The sequence below is a fragment of the Amyelois transitella genome, chromosome Z, assembly GCF_032362555.1.
Source record: "Amyelois transitella isolate CPQ chromosome Z, ilAmyTran1.1, whole genome shotgun sequence".
NCBI lineage: Eukaryota > Metazoa > Arthropoda > Insecta > Lepidoptera > Pyralidae > Amyelois > Amyelois transitella.
The window spans coordinates 7,827,666-7,853,413 of record NC_083535.1 but is presented as its reverse complement, the minus strand read 5'-3'; the positions used below and the strand labels follow the sequence as shown (position 1 = coordinate 7,853,413).

General features: G+C 34.7%; 1 protein-coding gene across 1 annotated transcript; it reads left to right on the top strand.

Annotated features, from left to right (window-relative positions):
• The first annotated feature begins 2,748 nt into the window (after positions 1-2,748).
• On the top strand, positions 2,749-24,738 carry LOC106133995 (probable citrate synthase 2, mitochondrial). Its single transcript, XM_013333925.2, has 9 exons — positions 2,749-2,931; positions 10,489-10,650; positions 11,694-11,923; positions 14,464-14,620; positions 17,269-17,468; positions 20,584-20,716; positions 22,301-22,446; positions 23,013-23,175; positions 23,531-24,738. Exons 1-9 carry the CDS (start codon positions 2,887-2,889, stop codon positions 23,690-23,692), a joined length of 1,398 nt encoding a protein of 465 aa, XP_013189379.1. The 5' UTR covers positions 2,749-2,886; the 3' UTR covers positions 23,693-24,738.
• Positions 24,739-25,748: the final 1,010 nt, after the last annotated feature.

The following is a 25,748-nucleotide window of genomic DNA, read 5'->3' as shown; positions in this document are numbered from 1 at the left end:
AGCTTGTCTTATTAGTTTTAGTGTACCTCCTACAGTATTACTTTACTCTTTGGTGTACCTCTAGTTTGGATTAGAGATATAAGTAGTACTAATTTAGCAGAGTAGTGGTTTAATTGAAATAACGGAGCACTCGGTAAAATAAATGATATTTTATTTTAAGTTACATATAAGATGAGAGGCAGAGACATGACATGAAAGATAAAACAAAATCTATGAAAAAATTGAAATAATTCAAAGATGAAATTGGAAAAAAAAAACTCTAAAGAGGTTTGTCTTTCCAACACTCCTCCTTAATTGTAAATGTATACGGGACAAATTACACATATTGAGTTAGCCTCGAAGTAAGTCTGAGAATTGTGTTACGAGATACTAACTCAACGATACTAAATTTTATAATAAATACTTTTATAGATAAACATCCAAGACGTAGGCCAATCAGAGAAAGTTCGTTTCTCATCATACCCTGGCCGGGATTCGAACCCGGGACCTTCGGTGACAGAGACAATCGCACTACCGCTGCGCCACAGAGGCCGTCAAATTCATCTCTCAGTCTCCCATTAATCATCCAACACTCACAGTTCAGAGGAATAGGAGGTATAAAGCACGGTTGGTAGCAAGAGGGTTCAGTCAAAGATGTGGCATAGACTACAACGAAACATTTTCGCCAGTAGTAAGACAGTTCTCTCTGAACGTTACTTGGTCTAGCAGCTAAGTAGAATTTGAAAGTAGACCAAATGGTGATTCAAATGAGACGGTCTACATGAAACATACATACATAAAATCACGCCTCTTTCCCGGAGGGGTAGGCAGAGACTACTTCTTTCCACTTGCCACGATCTCTGCATACTTCCTTCGCTTCAACGCTTTCTATCTATCTGTTACGATATTTAGCTAAAAAAGTGTTCGAAAGAGACGCATGCCCCTTCTGAAAGAAATATTGATACCTATAGGTAGGTACTACTGAAAATCTCTATATCTTGTTGTTTATTTGTCGTTTTAATGTGCCTGGCGCTGGGGGCACGACAACTAATATTAAGTGTGGCGGTTAAAGGGTTAATATCTGTGATACAGAGCAATGCACTGTCTAGTCCACTCTACATACATACATATATGATAAACATCAAAATCAGAACAAGATTAGAAAGTTATTGCGTTACAAACATACTTATAAGATATGTATTTTTAAGAGCGTTGGTGGTCGAATCGAAAATGCACAGGTTCGAAACCCAACTCGGCCACGTACCAATGACTATTTTCAAAAGTTACGGAAAGAAAAGAATGAAAAGATGTAGTCCCTGCCTACCTGTCCTGCAAAGAGGCGTGATTTTAATATGTAAGAGTTATGAAGTAGTATGTAAGATAGTGAAATGCGGCAAGTGGGCGACAGAGTAAATTTTGGTAGTGGATATTGTTAAAAGAGTGTTAAGTTAGAGTAGTAGAGTGCTATGTTGGCAGCACTGGGCAGCGGAAATGACTTGGCTCCATAGATTAGACAAAATCTACCTATACTCTGTCTACGCTCGGCTCCTATCTGAGGAGGCTCCTCAGATGAAGCTATAATTTGGTTCTATATTACAATTTCTTTGTTTCGCTCACTAACAAGTTGCAGTGTAGCAAGCTCATTATTATTTAAAAAGCCTATTGTTTTTAATAATTAAGAGCAATAAAATATATTTATAGGAAAAATGTATTTTGGTAAGTAATATTAGAATTCAATAAAATTTAATTTTCTATATTTATTTACCATTTCGACAATATCATAAAAATAAAGCTTATAATCACGTCTTTATCCCTTACGGGGTAGAGAGAGCCAACAATCTCGCAAGACTGATAGGGATCGTTAAGCTGTATTGCATAATGATGGAATTGAAATTCAAATGGTGATAAGTTGCTAGCCCATTGCCTAAAAATAAAATTCCAGTTTATTAGCCTATGCTTTAGTTGCCTTTTACGACATCCATAGGAATCAAAGAGATAGAGTGATCCTTTTCTAAAGTGCGGGTACACGGCACATAATATTAGTGTGTTGCTAATACGTTGTAGCGGGAGCGATGATTCGGTTCGACCGCCACCAAATGAAAGATCTTCCACCAGGCTAGGTGTTATGCCTGGGGAACCGCGGCTCTGACGACGTTGAGTCGGGGGTTGTTTGTATGCTCCAATTCGTGAAAATCTTTGTAATCGCGATTAAGATTCTTCTCAAACTCAAACTCAAAATATTTATTGCATAACTGTGTAGACATGTACCTAGATGGAATTACGTTTAACAGTATCAACAGTTTGCCCCTTTGTATATAATGGCTAAGCGCGCCAATTTCTTCGCGATGATTGACAATTGATGTGTGACAACGTACGTAAATAAAAAGTAGGAATAATCTTACATTAAGTAGGTACATAATTTTGTAATTTATGAAAACACATTGGGAAATATTATTTTTCAGTGATTTTCTTAATAACTGTAATATTGATGACAGTTGGCTTTATCTACCCCGCAGGGGATATAGACTGTTATGACAATGTTGGGTATACTGCACTAGAACAAGTTAAGACTTGTGATTCTTAACTATGGCACGAAGGCCACGCCGTCATAATTTCTTACTATGGACAGACAGACCGTCATGATAAAAATATACTGTTTTATTATCTGGATAGCAATCAGTCGTTTATTACACTATTTTCCCTGAACATTACATTACTTTATTAAATGTATTTGATTAATTCGAATGGCAACCCTGAGCATGTAAATGCATCCGCCAAGCAAGCAAGACATTTCATTTCACTCTCGTCACCGTGTATTTTATTTTTCACTTTGCGATTGCAAGCGATCGATCGCGGATCGCGGTAGGATTTCAATAGTTTGTGTGTGGTAGCGCTCGGTGGTTAATTATGGCTCTTTTCAGGATTTCATCGACCCGAGTAGTTGAACTGCAGGTAAATATATGTTTTCTTTTTGTAACCTAATTTAATTATCATTGGATTTATTTTTCGCAACAAATAATATAACCTCTACCTTTGACTTCTATTCGAAGTTATGTAATGTGAATAAGAACTATTTCGGGAATAAAAGTTTGCCTTTCCTTTGAATAATATAATTGAATATCTATCAGTTAAATAGTTATAAATTTTACATATTTCTTGTTATCTCCGTAATGCGCTGTTTGAAACGGCACGCGTGGATGATTACGGGTACGGGTACGGGCCCGACCAACTTTTAGTTATAAATTTTTTGTTAACAGATGTTATTTAACTATTTATTTAAAATAAAAAGAACTGGGTAGGTACCATTGCATGGGTTTATTTCTTTCTGTAATGTAGAGGTACTTTGATATTGACTGCATGCAACCCAAGGGGTCAATACAACAGTGTTGTTCACCTGTATTTATGACCTGAAAATAATCTATTAAATTTTGTTGTCCTTTGTATATCAGTAAGTTGTAATAATTGTATTAGTGAATTATTTTTATATATAATCATCCCTGGGTCACAAATCAAACATTGTTTTATATAATTAAACTAAATTGAAGCTTTATTGTAAAATTGATTGGCTAATTAAAATTATATTACCATTCTTTATATAACTTATATTGAAAAGTATCAAAATAAAACCCATTCTTATAACTTACAAAACTATTGCCTGCGGCTTTTATCCTGTAAGATTATTAAGGTCCTTCCTTGTGCCAAATTTAGTAGATTTTGAGTTGTTCTTCCTTTCAATTAATCTTACAAAAATAGATTTTGATTATAAATTTAAAAGAGTATTTAGTTTCTTTGTTTGTAGGTATTGTATCTTCATCCTATTGTTAATTTAATTAGAAGTCAGAGTTATTCAAATGATAAAACCTAAAGTAAAAAAAATAGTTTTTATAAATACTTATAATCACATCCATACCCTTTGTAGGGTAGACAGCAAACTAAAATATATAAATGTATATAAATGCTTACGCTTGTTAGAAAGTTTAAAAGTACCTTTACTAACTTCCCAAATCTTTTTCCATATTCTTACCTGAACCTTGTAACATTTATGACAATTGTTTCAGTTGTTTAACTAGGATAACTAGATAAAGAAACAAACTTTATATACTATACTGCAAAGTTTTATTCAAAATTGTTTTTTTTGGGATATAATACATTTTATACATCAATTTGGCCTTCATATTTAATGGAGGAATAAATATTTAAAATTGGAAGAATAGTTGTATAATTTTTTATTTGTATTTTAATATATTGTAAAAAGAGGAACCTCTCAAGACAAACCTGGATCATCTGACATGCAAATTTCTTATTCTCATATTTAGGAGATAGCTCTTGTTGCTGGAGTTGAGTGGAGCATACTCCAATCCGCTTCTCTATATTTTTTTTATTTCTTAGTATTTTTTATGTTTAGTTTTTCTTACAACTTTAATAGGATATAATATAACACATTTTTAACATGTCTTAAACTGTGATTGATCACCTAAAAACTTCTGATCACATAGAATTCCTCTGGTATCAGTGGCCTTGTTTTTGTCTATCTGTGTCAATGTTATCCACGGTGACGCTACTATCAGTAGCAACCACAGTTTTCTATGTTATGCAACACCATTTAAATAGTTAGGTAAGTATTCTTCTCATTTTTCGTATTTGAATTTACAATTCATATATGTTAGCAAGTAAAAAGGTACACATAGTCCTACAATTTCGTTTATGAAATTTAGAGATCATTTTTGTTTTTACTTTTTTTTTCTACTTCATTTTTTTTTGTTATAAAGCGTCTCCCGCATTTTTTTTGTAAACTTAAAATGAAGATTGGTTTCAAATTAAAGATCTAGAATTCAAATTATTTAAAATAAAAGCCAATGGACTAATAAAATAGTTGAAAGAAAATAGCTAACTCTTGTCACATGTCTGTTAAGTCCAGTTAATCTATATGGCTCATGCACAAACGTTTTTTCGCAAAATGTGTCAAAAGACATTTTGCCGTAAAACGGGAAGGTCTTTCCCAGAATGTATTTTGTTGCCCAATGTCGCGCTAAGAGTGAACCTAATTTTCAAAGCGAAATCAATTATGAATTGTACCTGGCAAAGCCATTATTTCAAATAATTTAAGGAAGTATAAGGCTTTTTCAAAATATACCTCCTACACAACACATTACTTACCAAATTAGTGTTTTTACCACCTAGTATAAAGCCCTTTTATATCTTAAAAAATCAATCCTACGGTTACGTTATTGTTGCATAACTGCTAAGACTCCTTTTTTACTATATTATTAGTTATGTAACGATGCGAATTATACTTTTTATTTAACAATGTATAATGTAAACTTAGTGATTTCAAAAATTGTCGACATATCACATTAGTTTTAGTTCAAATTGATGACGTACACGCGCACGAGTCGCGAGTGTGGCTGTGGCTGTGAAAATCACAGTGTATATTATCGAGGGTCGATTTTCTTATCACAGTAACGTAGAAATCCTCGCAATGACATTCACTATACGTGTCCTCTGTTACGGCCCAACTCTAAAGATAACCAGACACAGTGTAAGTCACATGTGATTTAGCAAATGACGGGCACTCGCCCAAATTGAGTACGTGATCAAAATCAGCAAAGCAGCGCCTGTTACCAACGCATGGTGCATTGACCATGGTGACTGGCAGCGCCAAACAGAAGCGCATATTTAAGACGCCCGTCTTAAAATATAAGTTAGGCAGTTAAGTGTTTATTCCATCTCGTGAATCCCAATTCTATCATTAGGGCATACAACGTGACCTTCCAGTGTTTTCGAGATAGTTGGCTGCTTTGTCTGCCCTGTAAGGGATAAAGACGTGTTTATATGTCTCTATAAAAAAATTACTACTAATTTAAATTCTGAAGTTCTATTCTTTCTTTGGTGCCTTGTCTCGTCAAAATTTGTGGGTTTTTTTTTAGTTTATTCTTTACAAAAACACAAATCCTTTCTCTTTTTATTATAAGTAGGTATATCTTTTCATAATGGAAGGCACCATTCTGTTGAATGAAGCTTTAAATTTTTTGTTTTTATATTCTCGAACGAAAATTTGAAATACATATATATTTTGCATGATACACGGATCGTTGTCGACGTGGACGTTATTTTGCATTAATTTTGCTCCAGTGAGTTTCTTAGATTTTTCTGGAATGTATTCAGAAAGTCTTATAATATTTTGAAAGTGTGACGATATGGATCATATCCAATGAATATTTGAGTACCTTATATTACAATACAATAACTGTTAATCGCATCATAATAAATTGCAGCAAATTCACAATCATGTATAAAAAACATAGCAGCAAAAGGCGACCTTATCACTAAAAGCGATCTCTAGTATCTCAGGTAACCTTATTAGCGATCTTATGATTTTAGCGAGGTCTTTGTATCCTATCGATACCTACTAGTTATATACATTAAGAAGCGCAAATTTATTGCAAGCGTAGTACCATTATATATTTCATTTGTCGCACTGGGTATTGAATCATTTAGAACGTCCAATTTAGTTCGCAGGAATTAAGTGATTTTAGTTAGTTGCCGATTTTCTATGTTAACCAAATTTGCAGACATACGTTATCATTGGTTTTTTTTTAAATACAAATCTACTTATTTATTTCAAAATATTATTTGGTTGCAACAAAAATGCCTCCCTTTTTATGTTGTAAATATTAATCTTGTACATACTCGTCTGTTGATATAATCAGAATTACCTATCTTATCTTTAATTATAAAATTATCTTCATCAATCAGTCTTTTACCTTTACACATTTACATATGATTTTTAGACAATCTAATTAATTACGGAACTACAGATAGATATTTGCCATTCGATCATACAAAAATGTGTTACGTTTGCACAGAAAGAGTGCGTAACCGTACGTTATGGAGTACAATTTTGTAAGGTTGGGCACCTAAGAGTGTGGTTTCCGGCACCATTACAAAAAAGAATAGGACCACTCCATCTCCTTCCCATGGATGCCGTAAAAGGCGACTAAGGGATAGGCTTATAAACTTAGGATTCCTCTTTTAGGCGATGGGCTAGCAACCTGTTACTATTTGAATCTCAGTTCTATCATTAAGCCAAATAGCTGAACGTGGCCATTCAGTCTTTTCAAGACTGTTGGCTCTGTCTACCCCGCAAGGGATATAGATGTGACCATATGTATGTATGTATGTATGTTGGACACCTAAGACCGATATGGAATCAAGAATTTAATAACTATGAATGATTTAGCGGACCCCGGGCCTCAAAGTTTAATGCCAGAGGGTTGCAACTGGGAACACGCCAAGATGAATGAGACTGGAATGATTTTAATGATTCCCATGAGTTGCTTAGCAAACGTAACAATTACTCAAGGTTATGTGTTGTCGGAGCGTTATTTTGGCGCCGGATTTTGCTATATCAAGCCTATGACATCATCAGCGGTTTACTGACGCTTGTTGAGTAGGTTACGTGCCTACCACAAAATTCTTGGGAGGATTTCTTTATACGTTAGGCTTCTTCCGTTCATAATCATTGTTTTTCATGTTTATCTTATATCCCCAGTCTATATTTCTTGGACATATTAATTACTAGCGACCCGCCCCGGCTTCCGTATACATAAAAACCTTCCTCTTGAATCACTCTTACCTGTTACAAAAAACCGCATCAAAATCCGTTGCGTAATTTTAAAGATTTAAGCATAGGGACAAACAGACTAAAATGGCGACTTTGTTTTATACTATGTAGTGATAAACTTGAGAGGACTCTTTACATGACTAGCATCCACAACCCGGCCCGCCATCACAACTTTTATAAATATTTCGTTTGCAAATCGCTGAAAAAAAATATCCTTATAAATATGTAATTACTAGATCGGATCGACATGTATATATTTATTTTTAACATAGAAAACATACAACTGCGACTGATATAAGGTTACCATTAGAATGATACTTTAAATAGGGCAAGAGTATTATAATTGCACGTGTTATAGGTCGATATAAACCTTTGCATCTGGCAATTTCATTGCAGTCTGATCATAAGGGCCAGTGATGCCATGTCAGGAAACGGTAAGAGGATGTCTCTTATATTCTTTAAAAATAATGGGGAAGTAAAAAGACGTTGATGATTTACAAAGTTGGTACATACAATATAACGAATTTAATATGTAAAGTAACAAGATTCGTTGCGCGTTCAAAAATTTTATTTTTGAACGCGCAACGAATCTTGTTACTTCGAAATTGTCTCACCTTTTGTCCGATTGTTTAAATTATTTTATTACCGTTGTACATGTGATGATACTTTATTTTAGACACATCACATATAATTGAATGGGATATAAGAACTGCAGTAACAAAATAAATAGTAGGCGCAAGGAGTTAAGTTGACCCCAGGCCAGGCAACTGGGAATGCGCAAAAATGAGAGAGAGTAGGCGCAAGTAGTTGTAGATAAACACCAAGCTGAATTATATTTAGCTCGTTATAAAATAGCATTAATGAGATGTTGAGAAATAAAAGCGCTGACCTTTTTATTTATTGCATTGCTAAGTATATTTGAACACGAGAGTGGGATTTAGAAGGAGCTGCATTTATTTACAGCCTTAACGAATTGTAGGGAATTTTATAAAGAATCACCTCATTTTAGCATAAATAACCATTTAACCATCATCGAGGTTTTTTTAGAACAGCTGTTTTGTGTTGTGGAAAATAAATCAAGTTATGAGTCAATTTGGGAAAGTCCCCGTGGGTTTCCACATTTAACAATTTATAAATCCCAATACAATTTCTCGGATCAACAACCTTGTGCTACTTTGGATTTTGATTTTCCTTATACTGTCAAGTTTTACAGGATTTGTCAGTCGTTCGATAAGGAAAATGTAAAGCTTCAAAGTATGCACTATGCAAGAATACTTTACATAATAGCGCATTTGACCTTATTTCCGCCGGCCTCGCTGGGCATGCGCCATGTCCTCCTTAGGCGTTTTGTTTTAGCGCTATGTTAACAGAAAGATGCAAGCAGGTACAATACACATAGTATACACGTATTAATTTGCCAGCACTTTGCTGCCTTATAATTAACTAGCGACCCGCCCCGGCTGCGCACGGTTGCACAGCCGATACTAAATATATCTCTATTAGAACTAACTAAAGAACCGCGCCTAACTAAGTCTTGCTCACTTCGCAACGGGCCGTGCAGCAGAAATCGTAATATTTTAATTTCACCACAACTTCAAATCCAAAGGTCCAATTTTAATCATTCAAAGACCAAATATTATCTACCTAAACTGTTCTTATTGATGAAATTATTTATTTTGATAAGGATTAATAGTATGAGTAAAAAAAACGCGTTTAAATGTAAACCAAAAAAAAATTCAAGATTTTTAAATAAAAATTTTTAGAATCGGTCCAGTAGTTTTTGAGCCTATTCATTACAACCAAACAAATAAATTTTCCTCTTTATAATATTAGTGTAGATATAGTGGTAAAGTAAAATATATATTTATTATACTATAATTTTATTTAAATTTTGGTAATTAGCCCAATTATTTTTTAAAAGCCCATTATATCTATATAATATTTTTCTAATTTAATAACAAAACGCGACCTCTCAGATAACACGATATGGTAGACTAGACACCTAAAATATTATTTAATTTTCATATTGAAAAAGAACTATGTATGTGTTTTGAATATTTATTGAACTGTGGATCTGAGCCTGTCTGTTCACGGCAATTAACATTTGTTATCTCGAGTACACTCTGAACTGAAGACCTGTCTTATATTATTAAATTATTTTAATACCGCGTATGACGTCAGGTATATTCCATAGAATTTTTTCTACTAATACAATGATATAACTCCCTTACACACAGATGATTAGAGGTTAAATGTTTTAAGACGTACACGATCACCTTGAACGCTACTGATTTATTTTTTTTGAGGTACTTCATTAATGTACTATACACTGTGTACAGAGTACACCATGGCATGTCACATTCCATTCTTCGGGAATTTTTAACCTTTTTAGACTATTAAAAATGACGCTTTGGTATATACTTAGTTAGTAGTAATAAACTTAGTTTTCACTTTTTAATTAATTTATTTGACGTCAACCAATGTTCTGAAACAAAAAAGATATGAAAATTATGAAGTGATATGAAGTATCCCATAATAATGAATAAAAGTTTTGAATTTGAAAACGTAATGAAAATATTTGGCACAGCTATAATAGGTACACAATGGGTTAGATTCCTGTTATGTCCCAGCTTTGGAATATATTAAAGTCCCACTGGGTTTAATATTTTCGACAGCTATATTCTGTTTTCTTTGCTAACACTAAAACTTTCTTTGAAAAAATTCTGAACCTCGAATTTTTTTTATGCTCTATAACAAATTTGTAAAAATCTGAGATGAGAACCTTGCTTGTTTATGAATCGGTCGAGGCGTTCGACTGTATTTTTCCATGAATGATGGTCATTTAATTTACATTTGATTAAAATTTTATTTTTGTCATCCAACAGAAAGTATGCCCATCAGCATCAATTTTGCTGAGGGGTTTGAGCGCAGAACAGACCAATCTCAAAAGCATCCTGCAGGAGAAAATCCCCAAGGAACAAGAGAAGATCCGCGAGTTCAGAAAGAAACATGGCAGCACCAAAGTCGGAGAAGTCACCGTTGACATGGTAAATATTGACTGACACACAAAAATATCACGTTTTGGTGCTTAAGTAGACAGAGCCAATAGACACAAGCTTCTAAGGCCATCAGTCTCCCAAGTCAGCTGGCAAAGCTTGCTTTATTTAAAGATTCAGGATTGTCAGGTTAGCCATTTTAAGTTAGTCAGTACATCTAAATACAGCGTTAGTTAATATCTACTTTATTAAGGCTTAGTTCAAAAACTTAACCGGAATAAGGAAGACAAAGATAAGAATTAAGTTTGAGAACAACTTTTTTTTTTAATTCGACAATGAGTTGGCCTCTAACTCTATCGGCTCTCCGACCTTTGAATTAATTTTAAGTCCAGCGATAAAGGGGTTATACTTGTATCAAACAATGAACCAAATAAGTCTCATAAGTAAGTCATTATAATACAGTAGAAATAAGCACTTGGCAATTGTAAAATTATGATCTTTACGGCTGAAAGTGTAATCTAGAATTCTGAAGTAAAATTGGCATAAATTCGGTTTAAAACATGCAGGGATTTTAACCGAAGTCAATCATGCAGATATACATACTATAGGTTCTCCTTTAGGTATAGTATTTGGTACATATTCTCAATTTTTAATAGTAATGCTACGAGTAGAAAGTGACGAAGACTTACTGTGCCAAATGTTGACCTTGAATCAATGTGTTTGATTAACAATGCAACTCGGCTGGATGGATCTCGGGTCTTGAACTTGAAAAGTGTAAGTGGTCACGGGTCCAATGACCGGAGGTCAACGAACCCGTTCTTGCTCAATCAACTACAGTTGTCATATTTGTCATTTGATTTTTTGGAACCACTTCGCAATGGCATTAATAAAATGGAAGATGCATGATTTTTTATGAATTATCTGCCTGCTGCAATTGCTTCTGCCTGAAGTAATCTTAATCGTTCTCGCAAAAAACTTGGAAAATCCTATTTAAGGTCGGTACTGTACCTATAGAAACAGTAATAATAAGAACAGAAATGTGAAATTTCACTCATTATCGGATATTAATAAAATATTTTATACGTTTGTCATAGATGTATGGTGGTATGCGCGGCATCAAAGGTCTGGTATGGGAAACATCAGTGTTGGACCCGGATGAGGGTATCAGATTCCGCGGCATGTCCATTCCCGAATGCCAGCAAGCGCTGCCCAAAGCCAAGGGGGGTCAGGAGCCACTCCCTGAAGGCCTGTTCTGGCTTCTTGTCACCGGTGACGTCCCCACCGAGGCCCAAGTCAAAGCCCTTTCAAAGGAATGGGCACAGAGGTAAGCTTCATTTTGCATTATATTTGTTAGTATTTCTTATTAAAAATAAAATTTCTTATAAAAAATTCATCACATATTATCGTGTCTATGGCCCACGACTTAACAAAGACTTGAGGTTTATTTCGCAATAAACGGTACCTTTCCCAATACAACAAAAATCTTTCTATGCTTTTGGTGAAAAAAAGCAACAAACTTGAATTCGTACTGATAAAGATTTACAAAATCTAAATATAATTTAGTTAGTAGATTTCCATTAGCCTTACTTGTTAGATCACTGTGATGGAAATGATATAACAACATACAGCTTTGCGATTGTTATACTTTCTCTTCGAATGAAGTTATACACGTTGACATTATTCTGCTAGCATTGGCAACCTACCAAAAATGTTATAAGTATTACGGCAGGCGCGACAACTACCGGGTTCGACGGTCGCTGTAAGAACTCTTACTAAAGAGCGCTCGCGGCTCCGCCCGCGTAATTAATAATCCGTTAATGTCCATTCCCGTGAGAATTACAGGAAAACCTCTTTTACCACACCCCTCGACTACATAAATAACCTACATGCCAAATTTCAAGATCCAGCGGTTTGGCCCGTGCGATTTCTGTCAGTAATGGAGGAGTTTTATATTTATACTGGCGACCCGCCCCGGCTTCGTACGGGTGCAAAGCTGATACCAAAATATATAACAGAACTACCTGTTGCCCGCGACTTCGTCCGCGTCTCATGCGCCATGCACTGGACCATCGGTTCTAAGTAGACTAACAAACCAAAAATCTTGCATGTTATGTGCGGCAAAACCAGGATATTATCAAACTGATTTTCACTTATATTTATATGTAAAAGGTATAATGCTGTCGTACAATGATAAATAACTTTGAATTTTAAATTTCGTAACTTATTCGCTGGCAAATTCGTGCCTTGAGTTCATTCAAATGACAATAACTTTTTTTAGTGAACCGATTTTGATGAATCAGACTAAATGTTTTTTTGAGTTAAAACAAAGCAATTGGTGAAAGTTTTAAGTAAATCGGTTCGGTTTTCGTAGATAAGCGTGATCATACATACAGACAGACAAAAAATAAAAATTTTGCTTTCTATGATTCATTCTAAGTGTCCCTCTATCCATTTCAGTCAAAAATACTAAATGTTCAAACAAAATATTTTTACTGTTTTAGTATATGTAGTCTTTGTATACTCGTTAACAGCATTTATTTTTTTCCATTTTTACTTATTTATTTTACTTTTAAAATCTGCCATATCTTCTTAAATATTCATTCAAATTACATGCTGTAAAGGGCAATATTATTCTATATTAAATGCAAAATATATTTAAGGTACTTTATTAGATAAGGATTGATGCTGTATTGCTTAAAATCGCTTTGTAAATGAGCCCTTATTCCTCGTTAAAAGTAAAGGATAGCTTCTTTCTTAATCAAAATTGGTTAAGTGTTGTGTTTGTAAAATAGTATTACAAAAGACTTAGGATATCCCATTCCTGTAACGGACCTCAGGGACGACGCAACTAGAACAGACTAAGAGGTTGACTAGAAATAGATGACGATAATTATGTTTTCGTTCTTTTTCATTACTACTTATAAATGTAGCTAAACTGTAGATATTCATTTTATAAATTGCAGAATAAAGGAAGCCTTATGTGAGGTACTACTCGTATCTAGGTACTGTCAAAGTGAATCATAGCGTGAGGACGAACCTTTATAGATCAAATTGCCCTATAAGTAACAACATGAATAAGCAATTGGTTGGCGTAAACAGCTCACTTGATCCACTTAGTCGGCTTGACAAACAATGTATTGTTCAGGGTCACTGTTGACATTTATATTAGATCTATTAAGTGAATCTACTTACAAAGTAATTAATTTCAAGTAAATGATAAATTTGTGATATAAACAAATTGGTAATTGAAAATAAAGTAATCCTTTCGTATTTTATGTTGAACAACATTAATTTTTTCAAAGAATGTTTGTCTGTGAAAGGAATTTCACGTCAACCCGTATTATTTGTCTGTAAGCATTTCAAAACACTTGTTTAAATAACTTAAAATTTGTACTTTTTATTTACTTAAGTACAAATAGTACATAATTCAATTTTTAAACATAATTAAAAATAAAATTTTGTGAACATAAATTGAATATGTAACTCGAATTTTAATTTTTATTTTTATTTATGCCTACTAAGTCTGGTTACTTGAATAAATAATTTTTCATTCATTCATTCATAAATAAATAAAATCGACAAGCTATATGGAATACGAATTGAATAAGACTGGATATATGGAATTGCTGAGATAGGAATTTTTGAAGTTTGAATGCTAAGTGATGTTCTTATGATGAGAGAAAACATCGTAAGGAAACCTTCATATTTAAGCAACTGATTTATCATAAAGTTAAGACGAGAGTTTTTACTAGCTATCACTTGTTTTGCACTTCTTTATATCGTGGATTAATAGGCGGAACCGTGAACTCTTAGATCAACCGGTACTGGAGGCTGATGATATTAATAGGAATTTATATTAAACAGGGCAGAGCTACCAGCACACGTGGTGACAATGCTAAACAACATGCCTAGCAAACTTCACCCCATGTCGCAGTTCTCCGCTGCAGTTACCGCCCTCAACAGTGAGTCCAAGTTCGCACAGGCTTACTCTGAGGGTGTACACAAATCCAAATATTGGGAGGTTTGTATTACTATCTCTTGTTCTTTACAACTTTCTCACCGTCTTTAAATTCTTTGCCTACATTGCGTTTCATTTTTATACACTGAAAACATTGAGAAATGACTGTAGCACTTAAGAGAGAAAATAACACTGGTCAACACTGGTTTTGCCACACGAACTTTGATAGCTAATTTTGTTTTATCAGTCTACCCTCATTATTAAATCACAGCTGTGATATGTCTATTAGCCTCATATTTGTTGTGATACGGTAATACTCATAACTAGTACTACGGCAGTAAATTAACAAAAACGCTTACAAGTAAATCCTTATAAAAATATTTGTTGTTGAATTTGAACCCTTTTTTGTGATTTATTAACCCTGTGAATATGTCGAGAAAGTGTAATAATGATCCTAACTCTTTTTGTTATGTCTGCGGAGAACTAACATTCAAAAAACAACGACGAAATTTTACGAATCTTGTGTTGGAGTGTTATCAACAATGTTTTGGTTTTTCTGTCGCCCATCAAGACAAATCCTGGGCCCCTCATGTCTGTTGCATAACGTGTGTGAAAAATTTAACTGACTGGAAGAAAGGTGCACGACCTATGCCGTTTGCTGTACCCATGATATGGACTGAACAGCGAGATCACGTTTCAGATTGCTATTTTTGTCTCACAGACATAAAAGGTATAAATTACAAGAAAAAAACCACAGTTATTTACCCTAACTTATCTTCGGCTATAAGACCAGTCTCTCATTGTAAAAAATTGCCAGAACTAATACCAGTTGCAACTACTTCTGTTGAGAACAATTCACAACCGTCCACTTCAAGTGAATGTGTTGACGGGGATGATGACTTTGAGTTAAAAGGAATTGTAAACGAGCCACATTTGATAACTCAAGGAGACCTAAATGATTTGGTTCGGGATTTAAATTTGTCAAAAAAGCAGTCAGAACTATTAGGATCACGTCTAAAAGAATGGAATTTGCTACATCATAATACAAAAGTTAGCTATTTTCGAAACCGTGATCAACACTTCAGAACGTATTTTTCTCAGGATGGAGATTTGGTGTTTTGCAATAACGTAAATGAGATTATGAAAATGTTGGACATAAATTTTGATCTCTCTCAGTGGCGTTTATTCATTGATTCTTCGAAAGCAAGTCTAAAAGCAGTGTTATTGCATAATGGAAATAAGTTTCCGTCTGTACCTCTGGCCCATGCTGCAAATATGAAAGAAACTTATGAAAATATGAAACTTTTACTTGAAAAAATAAATTACAGTACATATTCCTTCAAAATCTGCGGTGATCTTAAAGTTGTTGCACTATTACTTGGACTTCAGCTGGGTTATACAAAGTTTTGCTGCTTTTTATGTGAATGGGATAGCCGAGACAGAACTAATCACTATATAAAAAAAACATGGCCTACGCGTGCATCGTTAATTCCTGGGCAAAAAAACGTAAAGTATTTACCCCTTGTACAGCCAAATAATGTGCTTCTACCACCATTGCATATCAAATTAGGATTAATAAAAAATTTTGTGAAGGCAATGGATCGCAATGGGAGTGGATTTTTGTATCTAAAAGAAAAATTCCCTAAAATAAGTGATGCAAAGATAAAAGAGGGTATTTTTGTTGGCCCTCAAATTAGGGAGTTAATAAAAGATTCAAGATTTGAAGAAAAATTAAGCGATTTAGAAACATCTGCATGGAAGGCTTTTAAAAATGTTGTTGCAAATTTTTTGGGTAACCACAAGAGTGACAGCTACAGAGAGTTGGTTAGCGAGCTATTATTGTCATATCAAGCATTGGGTTGCAACATGTCACTTAAGATCCATTTCTTAGACTCGCACCTGGATTTTTTTCCTGACAATTTAGGGGCTGTCAGCGACGAGCACGGTGAGAGGTTCCATCAGGACATTTCTAATATGGAAAAGCGGTACCAGGGCAAATGGAGCCCAAATATGTTAGCAGATTACTGCTGGACAATTAAAAGGGACCAACCAGAAGCTAAATATTCAAGAAAATCTTAGATTATTAAGTCATTTATAAAAAAAAATAACTTTTGATTTACGAGATCTGTGTTTTTCCTTAATATTTTAAATTACTCAATAGAATAAAATCCTTGTCTAGCAAATTTTTTTAAATGTTTATTTTTTCTTACAATCACCAATTAAAGTAAAAATTATCAAAAAAGTCCGTGTGGCACGACAAAGTTAAAATTTTGTTGACCAGTGTAATTAATTTAGGAAGAAACAAGGCAAACAGACTAAGAGACTAACACAGAGTTGCCTTTGATGTAAATTTAATGTTATATGAACAATTTAACAACGTTCTTGTCTTAATGACGATAAAAATATTTTTTTTTTATAATATGTAACACATCAGCCCCACTTGACGGAGAGTGATCCGAGAACACTCAAAGATGAAAGCCCTCAAATGATTTTATCCATTTACTAACTGCCCGCCAGTCGTCCATTTATTTACTAACTGTTCGTCCGTGTTACGTACACGTGTAAAACCCATAGGTTTTATACAATATAATGTGCCTTTTTAATTCAGCATTTTCGGTGATAAGTCCTTACAAACAATCAAAGTTCAAATTTTACCACCTTAAGAATATAAATATTGATGAACTTGCTTTTAAAATGTAAAATTCTCACAGTACGTGTACGAAGACTCCATGAACCTGATCGCCAAATTGCCAGTGATCGCCGCCACGATATACCGCAACACATACCGCGACGGCAAGGGCATTGGCGCCATAGACGACAACAAGGACTGGTCGGCCAACTACTGCACCATGCTCGGCTTCGAAGACCCCCAGTTCACAGAGCTGATGCGGCTTTACCTTACCATCCACAGGTGAGATTGGAAACTAAACTATTTTGTGAATATTAGCATGCTTTTCTGAAACCTACAACACCCATTTAATTCAAGACAGTGACGATGTAAGGCGACCAACTATGGAAATTTCCAAAAAAAATATGCTGTCCAAAGTTAGCCAGTCAGACAAGGAAAAGTTTACTATTTGGTCAAATGTAACCTAGCAGTGCGAATTTGCGAATATCCTTAGTAATATGATGTCATTACCGCATTATTTTATTACCTAGTAATAGTAAATTTCCACCGCCAAGTACAAATTACATATTTTTTTAGGATTGCTCTGATTCGTCGAGATATACTTATGTCTCATTACTACCTACAATAAACTATGACCCTGTTAAAGTAAATGATTTGCGTGCGTAACGATATGATAGCTTATCGACGCACGTTCTTTATATTGCAAAATAATCTCGTGCGTGCCGTCTTCATGCGCGGGAGTCGGCCGAGTCACGTTATAATAAACTGTGCTAGTCGACTCGCTTATGTCATAGGCACAGCCGAGTCTGCGTGTCAATGATTCTTTGTTAAATGTCAATGTGCGTGAGACATTTTTATCTAGTCCAATTATAATGTACACGAATCATTGCACTGAATTTCTCACTCACATTATAGGGTATTCCCGATTGCTTTCTCATCTATTGAAATCAAAGCGCTGGTCTCTTAAAGATAGAATGTGTAGTACTTCCTCCCGGCGTTCGTCCCGCTCGTATCCTCACCTTTCTAGAGAAGAGCCCAGGGACAGGTTTCACATGCAGCTTCCATGTGGTCTCCGCCAATAGGAATGTCATATTGGTTCATGATTATTGGTTGTAAAAATAGAATGAATTGGCAAAGTTTTGGTCTACCGGGCGCTTACCCTGCTCTCAAATTATGAATGTAGAGAAATGTGTGAAATCATGAAAACATTAGTTGTATTAATTTATTCGACTTCAGAAATATGACATTGAAAAGTCATCGTATTCGTTATATACTCAACTCATACATACCTTATTACATAAACAAGCTGTGTCATTTAATTTGTCTGTTATTTGTAACTCTATACACGAAGCCATCGGCATGCGTGTTAGCAGGTGATTTTGTGTGTGCAAAACTGCGAATTAAATTAGTGACATGTCGCACACGTTATATAACTGTGTGTGTGTTGAAAGGAGACTGCACAAGCGAATGCATTTGCATACGACGTGCCCATTAGGGGCATTGTGATCGTGTTTCTTTTTGAATTCGACTCCAGACATAACATCCTTTTCGTTACAGCCAACGAGTAAAAGACTCAATTGAATCTTAGAACACCGATTGTCCATACATGTCTTTGTAGTTGAACGAATGCTTTTACATTGCACTTGTAACTAACTCAAGAAAAGTAAGTATACTTAATGCACTCCAATCAGGGAAATGGGCATAGTTTTCATGAGCTAAGTGGTTGCATTGTCTATATATCACCTAGTTAACTTGACGTATTCACTGATTTTTACACAGAGCGAGTGTCGTTAAGACTTCTAAGAGACTCCTAAGATTAGACCAGAACTGAGCCTAGGATAGGATTACTGGTTGTTTATTATTTAGCTTTGTTCATTTTCATTTATTTTGCCCACATAGCCGGCTAAAAAGCTAAGGTTAAGTTTGAACTATTCTACTCTGCCCAAGATGTAATCTTAAGCGACTGTATTAGCTGAATGTAGCCTTACAGCCTTTTAGAGATTTTTGGTTCTACCTCTTAAGGAATAAAAAGTGATTATTATTTATCTTAAATCTGTGCGCCATAAATTCTTTTTAATGAATTCCGGCCAATACTTAATAAAATCGACCTTCTCTGACGTGTTTCATGTGATTAGATATTTCAACCATGAAATGAAAAAAGTCACGATAGTCATAAACGTTTTCAATGTCACTAGATGTTCAGGTAAATAACTGCTTGTTATGTTTGCTTTGCGATTTTATACCTTAGTATTTAGTAATTTGTTGCTAATTTGCATCGAGACATTCATGAACCTGTAATTATAGTAAAACGTCGTTGGCACCTGTGTTAATCACCAATGTGAAAAGTGTGTTAAAAATATTTTTTTATCTGTATAATTGGTTAAACCAATCCTTTGATTTTAAGCCATAAGGCACAATATTACATTAATACCTAATTCCCTGACTGGCTCGCAAAAGTAATGCCATAACATATTGCCTGATTCGTTTGAATTTGAATCTTTTCATAAAAGTGTTTATTACGTAGCCCTCTCTATAATTCAGACGTGCGTCACAAAACAGTCGTGTTACGTCAATAACACGAACGTGTATTTTATACAATGGCTCTACGATGTTCTCTTCGAAAATGTATTAAATCAGTTTGTCTCATTGTTATGTTAATTTTTAATTAGATACTGCATAAATTGAGATTTATTTTTAAATATTTTGAGAAAGTTATGTGTACTAATTAATTTCAAATAGACAAATGTGACTGTTATGTGTTGTTCTTTTAGTTAAATGTAAAATATAACTAATCGTCTAGAAACAGGCAGACCAAATCAAAATAATCAAAAACAAATAAGATTAACCTCTTGTCCTTAGTAGACTCTAAATATATATAACAGTTCCGCCGCTATTAAGGCGACACATTAATGTGAATAGTGTTGTATGAATGCAATTTTCTTATAAAATATTACAAAGGCCAGCGAACGTTTACTTACTGCGGTATTGATTTATTGCTATGCATGCTATAATACATGTGTTGTGGTCTCTTGATTAAAGAATAATAATGACATCATCTCTGGATAGGAGTACAAGATGGGCATTAGTCAGGTTTTTTAAAGGAAACGGCTACCGTTTGACCTCCTCAACTTTTGCGAGGTAACAAGCTTTATTGGATCACGGTTATAGTTACTTATAGGTTATAGTTATTTCACGATGTACAGACAAAAACAAAGTATTATTAGTAAATGATTCTTATACAGTACAGTGCTGTTTTTAGCACAACTCGTGATTTGTGTCCAAAAATGCAACCAGGTATATGTTACGAGGGCCATCGGCTGTCTGCTTGCGAATTCTAATTGCTGTGTATGTCTCTTAATTCGTTCGGTAAAATAACGTCAGCATGTTTGTTGCGTAGTGACCATGAGGGCGGCAACGTGTCTGCGCACACCACACATTTGGTCGGATCGGCGTTGAGCGACCCCTACCTTTCATTCGCCGCTGGATTGAACGGCTTGGCTGGACCCCTCCACGGATTAGCCAACCAGGAGGTAAGGACATCATTCATCCGTCATGATTGGGCGGACACGTAGATTCGAGTTTCATTTAAAACTATGAGTTTTGTATCCATCCATCAGTATTATCTCGTCTATATCCCTTTCTGAGTAGACTAAGCCTGTCCTGGAAAGACTGATAGGCCACGTTCAGTTGTATGGCTTAATAATGGTATTGAAATTTAAATAGTGTCGGGTTGTTAGCCTATTGCCTACAAGAAGAAAAATAAGTTTATTAGCCATCCCTTTAGTCCCTTTGTACGACATCCATGGGAAAGATATGGAGAAGTCCTATTCTAAAGTGTGGGGAATCACAGCAAACGTTTTAAAGTCTCATTGATAACGTTGGAGTAAAATATTTCACAATCTTTACGATAAACGTTATCAAGGAAGTCTGAGTTTTATCTTGGTAAGGAGGATCACCTAACAATTTTTTCAGTGGAAAGTTTTTAATTTCTATGTCATAATGTATTAGGTACTAAAAATATGCACATTACTTTAGTAATATATGGCTTACTTATATCTAGTTAGATACTAAAAAAACAATGATCTTTTGTATTAATCTGTGGGATTATCTATTAAATAATAATGCCAAAATATCATCTTTTCAAAGAACGTATCGTGTTAATTTTATGATGAGCGATTCAATAATTATACATATGTACATTAAATAAAATAATGGAAAATTATTCGTTTTATTAACAGTACAAATACTGTATCTTTTTGGATTTAGATGAACAATTTTTATGGCATTATATAGGGTAAAATTAATTTCAATGACTATAACACCCATTGTATCGTCATGAAATCATTTACGTTTACGAAGTACCTGGCAAAAACTAGTTTTATAAATATCATATGATTTATATAACTTAAATCTATATAAGTTGAATAAAATAGCAACAACTGCAAACAATCTCCTGTTAAAACAATATATGATAACTTGATAAGAGTGATAAGATTATACCATTTCATTACATTAGAGTTGCTTATTTAACGGCAATCAATGCTTTATTACTGGAAACTGAAATATGAATATGAGAATTCTTTAACATAGTTAAATAACATGATAAGTGAACAAAACATAAGGATGAACACTTAACTGTATTGATAAATCCTGTATTGTATTTCAATCAATTTGTCGTTATAAAAATATTAATACATCATTATTATGATATTATTTTACCATAATAATTTTCTTTGACGTCCATCGTCAAATGAACTATCAGTTATAATTTATAACGATGAGATATGATTACATAACATATATTTTACTTCCTAAGAACTAATTGTGTCAACTGAAACTGTATACATACATACATACATAAAATCACGCCTCTTTCCCGGAGGGGTAGGCAGAGACTACCTCTTTCCACTTGCCACGATCTCTGCATACTTCCTTCGCTTCATCCACATTCATAACTCTCTTCATACAAGCTCGGCGGTTTCGGGTACTTTTGACCTGACCCTTTACCAGGACGTCCTTAATTTGATCAAGATACGTTCGTCTAGGTCTTCCCACTCCGATCTTTCCCTCCACACTCTCCTTGTATATCTGACACAATTTATTTTTTCACATAGGTACTTGTATGGTTAGAGAAACTACGCAAGCAGGTCGGCGACAACGTGACCGAGGAGCAACTGAAAGAGTTCATCTGGAAGACACTCAAGTCCGGCCAAGTGGTGCCCGGATACGGCCACGCCGTACTCAGGAAGACTGACCCGAGGTTAGTTGATGAATAAATACAATATACAAGACAAATCACGCTGTTTGAGCTAGCTTCAAAGTCATTCGAGGTCATAGGCGCATCTGGCTCTTCTCAAGATAGGTGGGGTACCGATAACGTCAGAAAGATAAAAATTATTTCAATTTTAATACAATTTAAAAATCGGTTAATAAAAATGTAAATAAAACTTAAATTAATTCAAAATCCCAAGACATAAATTCGTCTGCAAGTAGTCTACTATATCAAGCCCTTTTATTTGATATCAAAAGAGAAGATTAGATACAAAATATGTCTTTCGAAATTATGAGGCGGCGGCCACTTTAGATTAATTTCCAACATTTCAAACATACCCGACTAATTCACCTTTCAAATACAGGAAACTCAATCATGTAAGTAGGTCCATCCATTCAGGAGCTATAATTCCACAGAAATACATACACTTTAAACGTATAACAACACCACCTCGATTCTTCATCAGGGGTAAAAAATTAAGAACATTATCTTGAGGTTTGACTAACGAGTAGTGTTATGTATTATTTTATGATAAATTTATTCACCCTCCCCAGATACACATGCCAGCGCGAATTCGCCCTGAAGCACCTCCCCAACGACCCTCTGTTCAAGCTGGTGGCCGCCGTGTACAAGGTAGTGCCTCCGATCCTCACCGAGCTCGGCAAGGTCAAGAACCCCTGGCCCAATGTGGACTCGCACTCCGGTGTCCTCTTACAGGTAATGCATACTTTAAGAACATTTATTTAAATCAATACTTTGTCTATTCTGGCTATTGATAATACCTACCCATACTTATTAAATCAGTATGTCACTATCCTATTGGCTTTTTAGTTTATATTGGTTACACTGCGTTTGATCCATTTATACAAAATAACTAGGTCATTAGTCCTTTATTTTTTTTCTTAATCCGAAGAAATTCGTTATTAATCTGGAAACTAAACAAAAATCAATGCCAAAATAACACATCACTTAATGTAGTAATCTAGATTACTTGATACTACTACTACTTGATTGAGTAGTAGGTATCAATTAATTTTTAGAACTTATTAATATTCTTCCCATTTATTTTCAGTATTACGGCTTGAAAGAAATGAACTACTATACCGTGATGTTCGGAGTGTCGCGCGCGCTCGGTGTGCTCGCTCAGCTCATCTGGTCGCGCGCGCTCGGCTTCCCCATCGAGCGGCCGAAATCGCTCAGCACTGAAATGCTCATCAAGCAACTCGGCAAGTAAACGACGCCGACAACATCAACTATCTAACACTAGGGCCTCACAACCCTCGAACAGAACGATTCACACGTAACACCAATAGTCAATTTAACTTTGAGTAGACCGAGTAAGCCCCAAATCGTAATTTATTATTTTAGATGTTTTAATTTATTTATTAATGAGGATTAAGTGCATTGAGTTCGGATGTATTTATTTATTGTTTTAATGTTATTTTGGTCAATTTACCATTTATGTACTTATTTCTGTGATCATATTTTTTTATTACATTTTAAGTATATTTTGTGAATGTTGATTGATACTTTTTATTTCTTAAAAATAAAGTCATACCAAAATTGACTAATTCGGTGGTGTGATTCAACTGTCTTCATGTAGTAAAAAAAAATTGTATTTGTCAGGTTAATTCGTAGGATTTCATAGGAAGATGTAGAATTTTAATATGCAGTATGCTGTGCATACTGTTATTTACTCCAGCCACAGTTTGATACATTTCGCCAGTATTTTCCCTTTGTACGGCGCTTATTTCGGTAGTTAGTAATGTGGCACTAGAATAATGCGAGTGTACTAAAGGTACTTAGAGGTGCGATTAGTTTTCTACGAAAACAATTGTAATACTTCGCAATACTTTCCGAAGTAGCTCATCACGTTTCTGTAATTAATTTCTCTTTGCGACATTCTAGCTGTATTGTAATTTATTTACAAGTTGGGTACCAAAGTATTCATGTATTGATGATGTATATAATAAAGAATAGATTACGTTAATTTTAAAGAGTAACTGTGTTGTAAGCTAAATCATTCTAATATGAATTGTAAAGAATACTTGTTGAGTACCAATCAACCAGGAAAATCATACATTTAGAGGTTCACGTCTCGTCATAGTTAGACTACTTTCATCAATATTTATTGGAACATAATCATGTAGTAATTTGGTATGTTTGATTTTGCTGCGTTGCGGAACTATAAAAAGTGATGGTGCCACGTCTACTATCATTGCGGTGCATTAATCAGTAATTTGACAATACTAAAATTAAATATTGGTATGGTGTAGTATACATTTTGTTTTATTGAACCCCATATAAGATCCTGGTACTTTAGAATAGGATTACTCCCTCTCTCTACCAGGGATCGTAAAAGGTCGGCTTATAAACTTGGGATTTTCTTTTACGCCTAAATAGCCTAGCAACTTGTTATTATTTGAATAGCAAATCCATCATTAGGCTATACAGCTGAACTTCGCATTTTAGTCTTTGCGAGACTACTAGTACAAGCTAATAGACATACTGACAGTCGCATGGGTAATCATAATTATTTGATAATCCATACTTTAAAAAATCTGTCTTTAAGATGTTAATGCTAAACCGGTGTTCCGATTATTGGTATGCATATAGTGGGGATTAGAACTAGACAACCCCCAAGACAAGGAAGATAATTGTCATCCCGGGGGCAGTGCTAGAGGCTACTGGGAATAATCAGATATTTTACTGTGGGTTTGTTGATTTCGGCTTTGATATGTTTCTATCTAGGCCATGAGAGCAAGACGAGAGAAAATGAATAGACAGTGTGGGTGGTGTATCTATGCCATATTTTAAGTCCTCTAAATATCCTCTAGGCTTGCCACGGGTTTGTTTGAAAGTCGCTTTTAGGATTAAACCGTTGGACCGATTTTTTAAAAATACAATTAAAAAACCCGAGTTCAAACATAGGCATATTTTCAAAAGACATCCCATACATAGGACTATAGATACAGTCAAAACTGTTTATAACGACATCGTTTACAACGACCTATCGGTTATTACAGCCAGATTGTATGGTCCCGTCCGAATTCCTAGTAAACTATTCAGTAAACCAACCGCTTATAACAACATCGGATACAGCGACATATCGCTTACAACGACGAAACTTTATCGATATTCATCGGCTATAACGACCAACCGATCCGCTCAAAACAAAATAATACAAACGATTTTAAATCTTATTGATAAGCATTGAAGAAATATTTTGTATATTATTACTTACTCCGACTTTGCGGCCATTTGACCTTGCATATTTTAGACCAATTGTT

Coding starts and splice junctions, on each gene's coding strand:
- LOC106133995 (XM_013333925.2), top strand. CDS start 2,887: ATGGCTCTTTTCAGGATTTCATCGACCCGAGTAGTTGAACTGCAG. Junction 11,924..14,463: donor TCAAAGGAATGGGCACAGAG/GTAAGCTTCATT, acceptor TATATTAAACAG/GGCAGAGCTACCAGCACACG. Junction 20,717..22,300: donor ACGGATTAGCCAACCAGGAG/GTAAGGACATCA, acceptor TTTTTCACATAG/GTACTTGTATGGTTAGAGAA.